The sequence below is a fragment of the Gallus gallus genome, chromosome 1 (genome assembly GCF_016699485.2).
Source record: "Gallus gallus isolate bGalGal1 chromosome 1, bGalGal1.mat.broiler.GRCg7b, whole genome shotgun sequence".
Classification (NCBI taxonomy): domain Eukaryota; kingdom Metazoa; phylum Chordata; class Aves; order Galliformes; family Phasianidae; genus Gallus; species Gallus gallus.
In genome coordinates this window covers 64,942,703-64,957,002 of record NC_052532.1, presented here as the reverse complement: position 1 = coordinate 64,957,002, position 14,300 = coordinate 64,942,703, and the positions used below count along the sequence as shown (strand labels likewise).

General features: G+C 45.6%; 1 protein-coding gene across 3 annotated transcripts in view; it reads right to left on the bottom strand.

The window, feature by feature from the left end:
* PDE3A (phosphodiesterase 3A) overlaps positions 1–14,300 on the bottom strand; it is a 243,226-nt gene extending 228,926 nt beyond the window's left edge. For 2 of the 3 annotated variants that reach the window (XM_015291846.4, XM_025141947.3), the window contains exon 1: positions 13,936–14,300. In XM_015291846.4, coding sequence (XP_015147332.2) covers positions 13,936–14,250 — 315 coding nt within the window. In that variant the 5' untranslated portion in view covers positions 14,251–14,300. Of the gene's footprint in view, positions 1–12,139; positions 13,650–13,935 lie in introns of those variants that run through there. The other variant, XM_046905076.1, reaches the window with a different exon arrangement.

Below are 14,300 nucleotides of genomic sequence, written 5' to 3'. Positions count from 1 at the left end.
GTCTCAGGCAAGTCACACATTTGAAGGATGGAAGGTTAGATGTGACAAATGAAGAATATGGCACTGATTCTTCAACTCACTTAACGTGGTATTTAATTGCCTCAACTATGGCCAACAAGATAAAGCTCACTCAAGAAGAGTTCAGCTTCCCAGAAACCTAAAGAGAAGCACTGCAGCCCTTCAACTTGGAGCAGCTCAACATTAGAACAGAGTTCACAGCTTCAGTGCCCCACCTCCCACCCCTGCCCCTGGGCCAACAAGAACTAAGCCTACCTTCTACAGCTTTTCCGCAACCGTGTTTAATATGAAATGTGACATGAGATGAGTCTATCCACAAGTTCATTCTTACTGCTCACCAGGTTCAGCATAGGTTGAACACAAGATGCACCATTCAAGGTAAGGCCAGAAGTATGCAGGGCTTCCGAAAGATGAGGAGAACAGTAAAACAGTAAAATTTTATGTAGAGAACACTACATGAAATCAGCAGAGGGGAACACCAATTCAACATTGGATATTAAACATCAAAGGAGTAACAGATTTCAATACTGGCAGCTCTATTTGGGAGCATCTGACAAAGCAACTTAAAACCTACTGGCCTGACAAAACATGTTTTCTTGTAGCATTGCTCCTCTCCAAAGTGACACAAAAAAGCAAAAACAGAAGTAGAAGACAGGTGACGATGACATTTCAGAATTTTTACCAATAGTTAATGAAGAAGAACTATACCATCTTAGGAACCCAAAGAGCATCACGGCAAGTGCTGCCAACATGGGAGCACAGCCCTGGGACTTTAGATATGAACCTCCGTCATCTGCGGGATATCAATCCCACCTATGGTGGGGCAAAGATCTACACCTCATACTGTCACCAGATGAGGGAAAGAGGCCAAAGATGAGTCCATGGAAGATGTCTCTCCAGGTCCATAAGCAACAGCTCATGGAGAAGATTTTTATAAAATACAAATGATTTTCTCATCCAGACAGGGATTCCTTCCTGTTTTCTTCTTACTTTTGTTGTTACTTTATTCCTCTGAAAGGGTTATAACATCAAAGGAAGTGCTAAGAACAGAACTAAAATCTATATGTGTTTAAGACATAGAAGTAAATAAAGACAGACAAAGATCTTGCTCATAAGCCAGCCCTGAGAGCTACTTTTTTGCTTCCTATTTCAAATCAGTATGTGTTCACATCAGGAGTGAGGTTGGCATACTGTTCTCACTGGGAAAAATAATACACATATGGAAAAAGTACAAGATGCTCACTGGCACAAGGATCACTTAAAGACCTAAAACAAAATGTCTTGACTAATTACATGCCTAGCTCATTAAAGAAATAATTTAAAGGAAACTAGAAATTGTTTCAATTACATATGCAACAGGAATTGGGAAGAAATATTGTTCAGAATATTATAAATCATTTCCACAATGAAAAGCTCTACTCACACGCAAAGAACACATTCGGGTATTTTGTTTGTAACAATTTTTTGCCTGAATGTACTATGTATTATAGTAAAAATTCAGATTAATATTTTAAGTAGAAACCCCACTGCAGCTACACAGACAAGCCCATGTAGCTCAGCATGCACCAAGCATCACAGGGATCTCCCCAGGCCAGTATCAAAACCACTAGGAGGAACCTTTCAGTTGACTGTTGGCATTGGGTTGGCTCTCCCTTTACTGCAGGCACATTTCAATACTCATCACACACCAGGCTGAATGAATTAAAGGCTGAAGGAGGATTTCTCCCCAGCAGTATGATAGAGGGACTTGCGCTGTCAAGAGCAAATGTGAAATAAGCGTGCTGAGTGTGCCATGCAGGGCACTGTTCTTGGGAGCCTTGGTACCAGCAGCAGGGGAGCCAGTGAGGGTCCCAAAGCTACAGACTGGCTAAAATGAATACATACACAGGACATAAAAAACCCACAATGCTCAGTTGGGTCCCAAAGTGACAAAACTAGAACCACCTACTATAAGTTTTGGAACCACAAAACCCATTATGAACAGATGAACCTCCACTATGAAATTCAGATCCTGTTCTCAGCTCTCAAAGAATCAGCATAAGCTCAGATCCAAGCACCAAAGACATGAATTATGATTTCCCATCCATGATGCAGTTTCTTTCCAGCCGTCACATTCTGTAGCTGAACAATATTACTCCCTTATAAATCGCTTTTATTATGAGAGCAATATACAACATCTTGGGACATTTGGTGGAAGATATCACAGCAAGGCTACTCTTAAATCTTCACTGAGAAACAAAAAAAAAAAAGACATCTGTTTTGCATTGTTTTTTAAATAATTAACTGATTTGTGCATTACCAAAGTGAAAATTAATTTTTTTCTACTGTGAGAAAGTTAGGGAAAAGTGGAAGTTTTCAGTAATCTTTAAAAAGGAGGAAAAAAATGCATTGAGATTAGGCCAGACAAAGAGCCAGTTCCCACAAAAGGCATGATGGAGCTGTGCCAAATGCTTCTAAGAACAGAGCATTTTTTGGTTGTTCTTTTGGAGCCAAATTTCTTATGCCTTCATTCTGTCTTTTATGGGTATTAATAAGATTTCCACATAAATCTGTCTCTACTTAGTCATCTTCACCACTGTCAGATTATAGAGTCTTTCATCAGGAACAACTGCCAACAAAAATGTTTCTGATGTCACAGGAGCCGTGCTATCGCTTCAGCCATCACTCAGAACAAACTGTCCCAAAAAGGTGAAAGGCCACTACTGCTTATGGAAAGGACTAAAAAAGTGCAGTGTTAAAATTAAGAGATTCCATAAAGAGGAGGAGAGGTGAAATAAGAGTGGTAATCAACTGAATGCATTTCTTGATTTGGCGCTAGCAAATGGGAAACTTTCAAACATCTTTCTCAAATGAATATACATTCTTAAGTCAGACATCACATAATACTTGGAAATTATTCCCATGATTTTCAGAAAGTGTTTTTTTTTTTTTTCTATTTTTCTTCTATTTATTTACAAGCCCTTCACAGTCATATCAAATATTATAACCAGAGCATATCTGTCATCATTGTATGGAAGTTTCCTACAAGGCACCAAAGAATTCTTGCATTCAAGTCTTTGCATTTCTTAGAGCAAGATAACTTGCCCCTTGAAATCAGAGATAGCACCTCCTTACATTCAGACTCATAGATGGATTTATCTGGCTCAGCAAACAAACAAATTGAAAAAAATTAGATACTCTAGAATCTGTTTGAAAGGAAAGCAGTGAGACGAGCTAAGGAAAAGCTACCACCAGGCAAGGTGGTAACGTCTCATGGGCAACAGTCACACTCTGAAGCAAGTCTAACTTGGCTTCCTTACACATGGAAGAAGAACTGAGTGTCCAAAGCCCACCCTTCACTTCTCTGGCCTGTCTTTAATGTAGGGGGATAGGATTCAGATTTCCTGGACTAGAAGACAGAGAATAAGGAAGGAAGACTCAGCTCATCAATGGCAACCATTCCTAGCTTAAAATGCAACATGGAACACTCCTCACATCTCAAAAGAGAGGCACTAAGTAAGCTGTTAACTCAGAGCATGTGGGTATCAGTGCCACAGGATTTCTCCTACATTTATTTTTTACTGAACGGTTGCTTGAAAAAATTCATACACCTAAGAGTTTGGATATGCAAAATTTTGTTTAAAAACATCTGAAACTGCAAATTCATTCCAAGGACGGCATATGACACAATTACGCTTACCAACACTGATGCATCATTTTAGATTACAATGCACTCAGAGAACAAGACAGAGAAATAAACTTTCTGCACTATCAAGTGCCTGACTAAAGTTCTCTCCTCCTTAACCTGCTATTGTGAATGTTTAAGATGATCTGAGCATTTACTGCACCTCAGTTCTAAAACTCGTACCCAAATAAAAGACTTATAAGCCTCTAAAGTCAAGTTCCCAGAAGTAAATGGCACGGTTATAAAGCCAACTGGCTTGACACAGTTCCCAAAAGCTGAGGATTCAGGGTGTTGGGGTTTTTTTTGTGTGGGTGTTCCTTTTCTGTTTTTTTTTTTTTTTTTTTTTTCTCTTTTAAGTGCATATCAGTAAATTTTATAATACACTCACTTCAGTTTTTGAAAAAAAATCAGTGTTTCTCATAACTATATTGAGAACAGACAATATATAGAAACAAATCAGAACATGAAACGAGTATGTACATTTGCAGTTGCAGGCTCCCTTCCGTTAAGGAACAGCACTAATTCATGGCCAACAATTGTATCACTTTTGATCATGGATTTACTGCGATTCCCAAAAGAACAATAAATTCTAAAGATCTGAACAAGACAGCACATCCAGGCACGAATATAGAATTTCAAATTTTGACTTTCCTGAAAGCCTGCTCAAATGGCAGATCACAGCCTCAAGTCAGAGCATTTTAAGGATAATCTTAGGGACATTCTCTCTTTTCTATTAAAAAAAAATACTGAAGGAAAAGTCCACATTCAAGGATGATGAGAGCTAAAACACTGGAACAAAATATAATGAATCTGCCTTGTGGTCAATGCTGTTCCCAAATCTATACCTTCCATTTAACCAGAAGAACATCCCACGTTCTGGGACTAGATTGATTCAGCAGGCACATGAGAAAAGAAATGTGAAATAAAGATTTAAGAGGAAGGAGATGAACAATCATTCTTTACCACTTCACTCAAAAATGTTCGGTTTTGCCATCTCTCTCTCCCCACATCACACGTACCCAGAAAGCTCGGTTCGGATGTCCTAAATTTCAGCTAAGCCCCAGTGCTGAGTATTTCCTATTAGCTGGCTCTGACTCCAAAGGTGCCTTGCCAAAAGGAAACAACAGGCTTGGATCCTCAAGTGGAATTTAAGCTTGACTATGTGCTGAAGTGCTGGCACCCTGACCCGTCTAATTGTTGCACTATTATCATAGGCTCCTCTATTACACTGCTCGACACAAAGACGGCAAGCTCAGTAAGAATAAGCATGTTGTTTTCTGCAACCCAGAAGGCAGTTTTCAATATCAGTGCAACACAGACGATATTTCTATTTGCCACTGAGTGGTTTCTCAGGGCAGTCTGCAGCAAGGCCTGGACACAGCCAGCACTGTCCGAAACGAAGCAATCCAGCTGCATACCCCTAGTTCTACACCTGCCTGCTCCTGGGCGTTATGAAAACAAAAAAGCTCTGCACATCTCAGCAGAGAACTTTCACTGGGAAGGGTAAGGCTCCCCTTCCACCCTCATCCCCTCTCTAATCCCTGAGCCTCTGGCTGAGTCCTCTTCACCACTCAGCTCCTCACAGACACACAGGCAGCACAGCACCAAATCCTCCAGTAAAAAATGTTCATTCATTTGAGTTTTTTATGAAATCAGTAGACAATTAGGACTGCATTTAAGAATGAACCACGCATATGAATTAAGCTTAAAATAAAAGCCAGTAACGGGGTGTGACTAATATTGCAACATTTCACCTCCTAAAGAATTTAGAAGTCAACAGAAACACAGTGAATCTCTGGGAATGAAGTCTACAGAGGTGGCATTTCTGCCACTCATTTTCAGAGCTGTCTTAATAAATAACAAATGCTAATCGGTTGACAGCTGCTTTAAAACTGGGTACACTGCAGCAGTAATACATTCATTATACAGAACAGAACAAGTTTTGCCAGCTGAAGATCATCATTCTTATCTGCAAAAATTTAAGTCTCCTATTTATTTCAACTGCTCTTATCGCGCTTCTGACCAGGCAGAGCTCCATGCTGAACAAGCTCCCATTTATGCCCATGAGAACATCGCTGGCTCTGGCAGCACAGAGAGCTTATCAGCTGCTCACGTCTAGCCAGCTCTCAGCCCCACGTCACGGCCAAAATTAGCGGTAAGCCAGGCTAGGTACCAAAGGCACCATATAAAGCAAGCACCTAGTGCCAGGCGCCTCTAGAACTGAGCTGCAGCACCAAGTTCAGCTGTCATATTGGAATGCATGCACTTAGAGCATGTAAGTACACGTGCACTTACCGAAGTCACCACTGAAGTGTTTAACGGCAAAAAAAGGAAAAATTTAGCGAGTTAGAAAAGAAAAAAAAAGAACATCAAAACTATCAAAAGTCAAGCGGTGATTACAGAGGGTGTGGCATTAAGAACCATGCCTACCTGTGAAATCAGAAATCATCATTAAACATCTGGGAAGGGTGGTGTCATACATAACTCAGTCTGCAGACTGTCCTCTCAAAAACAAACAAACAGTCCCATCCCTCTATGATACCGTAACAATTGCTCTTGGGAAACACCAAATATTTTGGGGGGAAAATGACCAAAAAAAACCCATGATCATCCCATTTCTAATTTGAATATGTACTATCCTGAGAAGCTGGGGAAGGATCTGCAGCACAAGTCTTATGAGGAGTGGCTGAGGGAACTGGAATTGTTCAGTCTGGAGAAGAGGAGAAGGAGCTCAGGGGAGACCTCATTGCTCCCCACAGCTCCCTGAAAGGATGTTGTAGTGAGGTGCGGGTCAGCCTCTTCTCCAAGGTAATAGCAATAGGACAAGAGGGAATGGCCTCATGGTGTGCCAGAGGAGGTTCACATTGGATATTAGGAAACATTTCTCCTCAGAAAGAGTGGTGATACATTAGAAGAGGATGCTCAAGAAGGTGGTATAGTCACCGTCCCTGGAGGTTTATCCAGAACAAACATGTGGATGTAGCACTGAGGGACATGGCTAGTGGGCATGGTAGTGCTGGGCTGTTGGTGGGACTAGATGCACTTAGAGGTCTTTTCCAACCTTAAGGACTCTATGTTTTGGTGATTCTATATATACGCACACACCTGCATATGAATATGTACGTATAAAGGCATGATTTATGAATATGCATGTATGTGCACACACATAAAAATAGGCCACAAGATCTCAGGTGACAATCCAATCAGCACAACAGTTGCTTTGAATTTCATTCTTTAAGAAGACAAAATGAATAGATATCTGCTCCAAAAAAATAAAAATAAAAATAAATAATAGTAATTTAAAAAAAAAAAACCATTAAAAAAAAAAACTATCTGCAGCTCTCTGTTTGGAAACACACCCTCACCCTCACTGATGATGCAACTGAAAGGATCGAGCTGCTCTCCTGGTAGGACAGGGCACCCCTCAATTTCCACTGAAGTCAGTGGAGGCAGGGAGGGTATCATCAGTAGCTACTATGAAAAGAAAATAAATATAAAGCATTTTTAGCAAACTATATCTTCCATAATCCAAAATTTAAAATACTCCTGAGCAGCCTCCACGAGGAGTTAAAGGTGTTCATTGTCTCACACGAGTGAAATGTAGAGCTCCAGCTCCACAATGTTACAACCACATTTGCAGACTCAAACATCCAATTTGTTATCTTACTACTATAGATCCACCCAAACACAATGAAATTCCTTATCAGTACAAAACACAGCAAACACGCATTTTCAATAGCAACCTATTGTTAACATTGCCAGTAAAATTGAAGAGAAATGCATCTTAGAACTTCACCGGCATCTACCACTTTCTGCTGCTCACCTGGTGAGTGCCAGGGCAAGGATTTCAGTATCCCCAACACAGAAATGGCCCTAATGGGTGAGCTCTATCAGGCTGTGATAAGAAAAAACAAAAATATCCTACTAAAAGTTCTTGAAGCTCTGCAGTAACAGAGGGATAACACATAAGATGTGATTGTGCAGCCCTTTTGGATTTGCCCTTCTGCAGAGGTTTGCACCTCTCTAGCTGTCATTTAATAGACAAAAACAGATGAGGTGTTGTTTTTTTCTTCAGGCTATCCAAAGCTTGGTCCAGTCTACCTGGATTAGAAGTAGAAAAAACATCTCTCATATGCAACTTCTCAGCTGCTGCCTCACCCTTCCCACATTCCTTCTTTCCCTACTGGTCAGATACACAGACAGTGCTCCTGAGGGTCTCTCTGCAGACTGCCATCCCAGCAACATCACTGCTGCTGCATTTTAAGGTCAATCTGAGGTTTGTATTTTTGCTGAAAATCTCTACTTGCACGTAACATAGGTTAGAATATACATCAGTGTTCTGCCTGTGCTCCACAACATTAATCACAGACACCCTTTGGTTTATTTAAAACTATAGCAAAAGCAAGTGCAAGAGACAAGCAGAAGTGTCTGTTCTTTGCGATGAGGAAAAGCTCTGGTTCGTGCTGATGCCACGGGTGCAGCTCCAGCATACAGAGACGTATGAAAGTATAATTATCCTGCTGGAACTCTTAAGAGCAGGAACTCAAAAAATGGTTAACCTTTGGCATTCAAACACTCACCTCTTTCCATATGGATTTCATTTCACGAGCAAGCTTGTGAACAAACAGCAGCTAGAAGGATGCCGCTCTGAATAAGTGACATTCAGTTTTAAAGTTAAGTTACATCATTTCCCTACAATTTTGACACTTTTACACTAAGGAAGCTGGAGTCCGTCAGATTATTCTAATACACAGGTTTAGTTAAATCAAAAGAAGAAAACAACAGAAATGCAACAGCTATCGGTGAATCGATCCTCAGAAAATGACAAATTCTACAGCTTTCCAATAGACACTGATGTAGTAATAATACCTTACATAGCTCTCACTCAGGCTAAGGTGTTTCTAAGAGAAATATTTAGCCATCCTAAGAGCAATGGTTGAGCAAAGGTTAGCCATCTTTTTAGTTACTGCACTTAAATATAGAGATTTATATAGATATATACGTAAGTGTACTTGTATATGTGTACATATATACATATAAATAGGTAGTTAAGACACACACACAGTTTTTCATTGCCCAGTGCTACCAGCTGACACAAAGTCCTTTTCCTGGTGGGTTTCAGGAGTAACAATGTAAATTCACCAGCCAAACTCGCACAACCAATATCTTTCCTGTAGGTCCTATTTCACCTTCTTTTTGGCAGCGCTGTAGGGTGGCACCAGGACCACGGGGCTGCCTCCTGTATGCAGCAGTGAGAAAAGACCAGAATAACAGTGCTGTTCCATCAGCATCTCTTTGCACAGTGTTTCCCATTTCATTTATTAATAAACATCTGCACAGAAGAACTGTGAGATGCCACCATACATAAAGCAACAGCGATTTGTTTTGCAGATTCTTTGCAGCCTCTCTGCACCAGGATTTCAGTTACTCACATGGCTTGTAGGACTTCCAAAAGCCTAAAAGTTTCAAGGACTTTCAAACAAAAAAAAGAAAAAGAAAATAAAAAAAAAGAAAAAAATCGCAAAGCAGTTATAATAATGTCGATATGTGGGGGGAAACGGGGGGAGGGGGAGGAGAAGGAAAAAAAAGAGGAAAAAAGAAGAAAAAGCCATCCCGTTAAGTACCACGGACAGATTTTGGCGCTGCCGGGGCCGCGCAGGGGCTCGTGTGCCCCCTAGGGGAGCGCTGCGGCCACGGCCCGGCCCGGCCCGCGCTGCGGTGTGCGGTGGGAGGGCAGCGGGAGAGAGAGGCTCTTCCTCGTCCCATCTCATTTCGTCCCCGGGATTCAGCTGAGAGAGGAAAACACCGATACATCCCCCAGCCTGGGCAGACACGGAGTTTTTATCTTCCCGTTTGCTGTACTTTTTCCCCTCTCCCTCGCAGATCCCTGCTCCGATGCTGATGCTCCCACTGCACTCGGGCCAGGGCTCACAGCAAAAAACACACACAACCCAAAACCTGAAAAACGGGTCCGAAGCTGCAGCACTCAGTGCTGAGAGGGGACTCTGAGGAAAGGATCCGTCAGGGAGCTTCTGCAGAACCAGCGGAGAAGGAAAAAGCACCCAAAGAGCAGCTCTCACTTTGTTCTCCGGGCCTTCACCTTTATTCCCTCATCTGCTCTAAGCTGCACATCTCTACATCAACATTCCCTCCACAAATCACAGCCCCTCGCCCAATGCTTTCACTGCAGCGGCCCTCTCCTTCCTCCAAAAGCACTGCTTTCCCCTCCAGCCCTGGGAAGCTCCGCACAACTCCTCTCACACACACACACAGGTCACTGTTGGGCTGTTTATTTAATTAACACGACAGCCGGCGCACACAGGATGGCTTTCAGTCAGTCCCACAGCTCTGCGTTTTCACACCGCGCAGAAAGAGCCGAAAGTCACTGCTGGACTTCACTCTTTTTGGCCAATCCATTTCTGGATTTATCCGATCGGGTCAGACTCTATTTTTGTCTGCCGCGAGAGTTCAATCAGCAGTTTATTTAATTTTCTTGTGAGGCTGAAAGAGGAATAAAAACACATAGGTGGGTTTGCCCAAATGAAGTCGTGCAAATATATATATATATATATATAATATATGTATGTATGTATGTATGAAACATCTGGAATCACAGCATGATTCCTCCTGGAGCCATACATAGAGCTCGCACCCAGCTGGCTTGCAGCAGTCACTGGGTGACAGCTATGCAGTGTTAGGCAGCTTCTGGTGACCCCCGTGGTACCGCCGGTAAATCTGATTGGAGTCATTACAGCTCAGTAACACGTATTAGAAGAAGGAGGTTAATGCACCCCGTGTCTAATAGGAGACGTGCATTTGGAAGCATCCACGTTTATCTGTTTTTAATTCTTCAGGGTTTAAAACCTCAGTGTGTTGCACGCAGACCTACCTTATCCCCATGCCAAGGGGCAGGATATGCAGCACTAACCTGGTTATAAGAGAAGAGTATATCAGAGAGCCAGGAAAGAGGGAAGGGGGAAAGTGTTATGTTCCTCGCACTGACAGAGCTCCCACTGTCAAACAATGAGAAGAATGGGTGAAGGCTGAATATCTCCTTCGAAAAATAAAATATTAAAATAAAATAAAATAATCCAACAAATCTATTTCTTTTTCTCATCCACTCCTCTAATCTTATTGCTGGAGCGCCATCTCTGACCGTGCAAACTGTCACAGCACTGTCCCCCAGACCTGTGATAGGGAGCTCACGGAGCCTTTCCTTAAGGACAGGCAGGGCCACCTCCACTGCCACCAACAGGGACACGCCGGGCTGCCACGGCCACTGGTTGAAGGCAGGGCAGGTGGCACGAGCACTGCTTATCAGCCTCCAGAATACAACAGCCATACAAGGTTGTACACATCAAGACACAGACCACTCTGTAAAAACGTCTGCAAAAACCTGAAGAAGAAACTCCAAAAGCTGCTTGTGCATTTACAGGGGGAAAAAAAAAAAAAAAAAACAAACAAAAACCAACATTGCTCATTCATTCATTCATTCATTGTCTGTCTCATTCTCACCCATTCACAATTTCTCCCTGCTCTGAGCTGGGTGAGCTGAGCTGAGCCCTGCAGGAGCTGCACATCCTCAGAAGTGCTGGCGGAACCACCAGAGCAGCGCTCAGCTGCGGGCAGGAGCGGGCTGGGAATGGGAAACACACACATGGCAGCATGGAACCTTTCGTTCAGGGAATGGGCTGAAGTGGAGGGAGAAAAGGCATCAAAATGAGCCCCCAGCCAGAACGAAACCAGAACTTGATAAGAGCTCCTTTAGAAAGAAAAGTTCTGAGTGTGTGAGTGTGTGTTGGTAGCAGTGGTGTGCTTCTTAATTAAACTTTCTAAGTTCCTTTTAAGCGACGCAGATGAGATGTTTCAGCAGACTGAGTGATAGACAGTGACATGCCCATTTGCAGCTACTCCTATGAGTGCTTAAACACAGCTTACGTACTCTTAATTTTAACCATATTAATGCACCTCTCAGTGATGTCGCTTTGCAACTCCTGGTCCGGCCCTTTGTATCACAAGGCCCAAGAAAGCCAGATTTGTGTTCTAGCGGGGAAAAAAAATCAGAATGTGACCGAAATATGTGTGACCAAACAAAACTCAGTTCAGTTGGAGAAAGCTCCAGCTTTTGCAGACTCTTCTATACACAGAAGCAAACAGGGAAAATAAAAGTTTAAGTGCTCAGCAACGGGAAAGCATACATGCGAGGTGATGGGAAGCACCTCTACAACCTCTCCTACAGTTACCCAGCAGCTGTGAGCAGACATTTCAGCGCAACGACACAGATCCATTTCCTGATAGAGATGGGTGGTGGCTCTCAGACACACCGCCAAGTGCCTTTGGGCCCAGGGTATGGTTTCTAATGCCAGGGGTGAGAGCAAGCCCGCTCCCGCTCGTCAAGCCCTCCTCTCTATTTTTAACAAGTTATATTTAAAAGCCGTCCAAAAGAGAAACATTTACCTATGGTTTCTGTAAGTCCGCAGGGAGACGATGTTTGGCTACAAACAGATGTGCTGTTTGCTGGGAGGTGGGAGAGCCCCACTGCCCGCAGCACTACCCCGAGATCCGGGGTCTCTGTTCCTCCGCACTGCCACACTTACTGAGGAAGTCCATTCACGTACAGCCAAAACGTGCTTAAAGACGAGAGAAAAACTCGCCCTAGACGTGGAAGTAGTGATCCATTTCAAACCACGCAGTGACGCAGGCGACACCAGATCTCGCTGTTGATCAATACCGAGCGAGAACAAAAGAAAGCGAGATTTGCCAAAAATCCTGCAGTGGGTGCACAGAGCAGCGCCAGCGCCCAGCGGCCCAACCTGGCATGGGGTCACAGCCTGCACTGCCCTACAGGGAGCACAAGAAGGGCACGATACCACCTCGGGTCCATGCAGCCCTCCACGGTGTCAGCGCCTCCATCACAGAGAGAACGATGCGGCCACAACCAGGGAGCCCCATCCCCAAAAGGTTACACTCAAACACATGAACTGCAAAAGTGTGAGAGTGGATGGAAATGCGTTTAAAACACTACAAGTGCCTGCTGTAAAAAGCCACCAGGAAAGCTGAGCGTCATCGAGGAGAAGCGGTGTTAATTCCTTGCCTTATGTATTGCATTTACCAATCAGTCTCATCCCCTTCTCTCCCGGTTTGTATGAAAACAGAGTCAGAACTGAGAGTGCAACTTCTATTTTTTCCACACCGTATTTGCTGGGACGCCGTGGTCAATATTTGGTTCATCTAAACAGAAACGCTAAATCAATAAGTACATTGGTTGTAAAAGAAGCCTCAGGTGTATCAGGCTGTCAGGCCCTCCGCTAGCAAATGTCAGAACCGACCACAGAAGGATGCAACCAAACCACGTCCAGAAACAACCCACCTACCCACCCACCCTCACCGTTTGGTTCGGTGCCATTGTCGAGAAAACACCGCAGTGCTCATCCACCAAAAGACCGAGTGAAACCTTCGGCGTGGGGCAGCAGCTCCAGGTGAGCGCTGCTCACAGAGTCCTTTGCAAAACCGATAGGGAAAGAAAGTTTTGCCCGGGTTTCCCCCTGCGCCACCGCTCAGGGCTGCACGCCCGGCCGGGGACAGCTCTGTTGGGGTGCAGCCCTACAGCCCCAGAAAGAAGGACGCGCTTCGGGCAGGCAACTGTGCCGAACTCGTGCCCGCGGCAGGGCTCCCTGCAGCCGTGCCGTAAAGATGTCCGTGTGCTCCTTCTCCCGTTTTTTTTTTTTCAGGTGCGCATTTATAAGGCTGCGTGAGCGGCGAGAAAGTTTTCCCCTCTCCGTGCGAATCGCGGCCGCTTAAAGACAGCAAAGTTGAGATGAACGGCAGCACCCCGTGTCCGTTCGCACGCCGAGCCGAGGGACGGCGTCAGGCGCAGCCCCGGGGAGGCAAAGTGCAGCGAAGCACGGCGGGCCGCTCGCAAGGGAGGCGATCGGGGGCCGCTCCCGCCGCGCCCCGCACGCACCCCGACGGGTCCGGGCCGGTTCAGCGGGGCGCCCGGGACTCCGGGGGCGCGGCGGTGCGGTACCGTAACAACCGCCTCAACTTTCCGCCGCGCTCCCGAAGAGCAAACCCCGCTCCGGGCTGTGAGACGCGAACCGCTCCGAGCTCCGTCCCCAGCTCCCGGGGCAGGGCGGCCCGGGTCCTCCCGCGGCTCCGTCCCGCGGCTCCCGGCGCCGCGTGCCCGTCCCCTCGGGGGAGCAGCCGCGCTCCGCTCCCCGCCGCCCTCCCCGCCGCCGCGCGCGGCGCCTTACCTGCTCGCGGGGGATGCAGGGCAGCGAGGTCCGCCGGTGGCTCTTGCCGCCGCCGCCGCCCGACATCTCGGCGGAGATCATGGAGCTGGACCGCCGCCGCCGCCTGAGCGCCGGGGCTTCGTCCGCGGCCGGGGGGGCGGCGGGAGGCTCCGCCAGCGGGGCGGCCCGCCGCGGGGGCCAGAGCCGCTCGGCGTAGCCGGCCAGCAGGACGCCCAGCAGCCCCAGCAGGTAGGCCAGGTAGGGCCGCCAGGACGCCGGGACCCTCTCCAAGGCGACGAGGGACGTGGTCCTGGCCGCGCTAGTGACGGCGAGCATGAGGACGCCCTGCCGCAGCCTCAGCACCAGCCATGTCGCGGCGGCCAGGC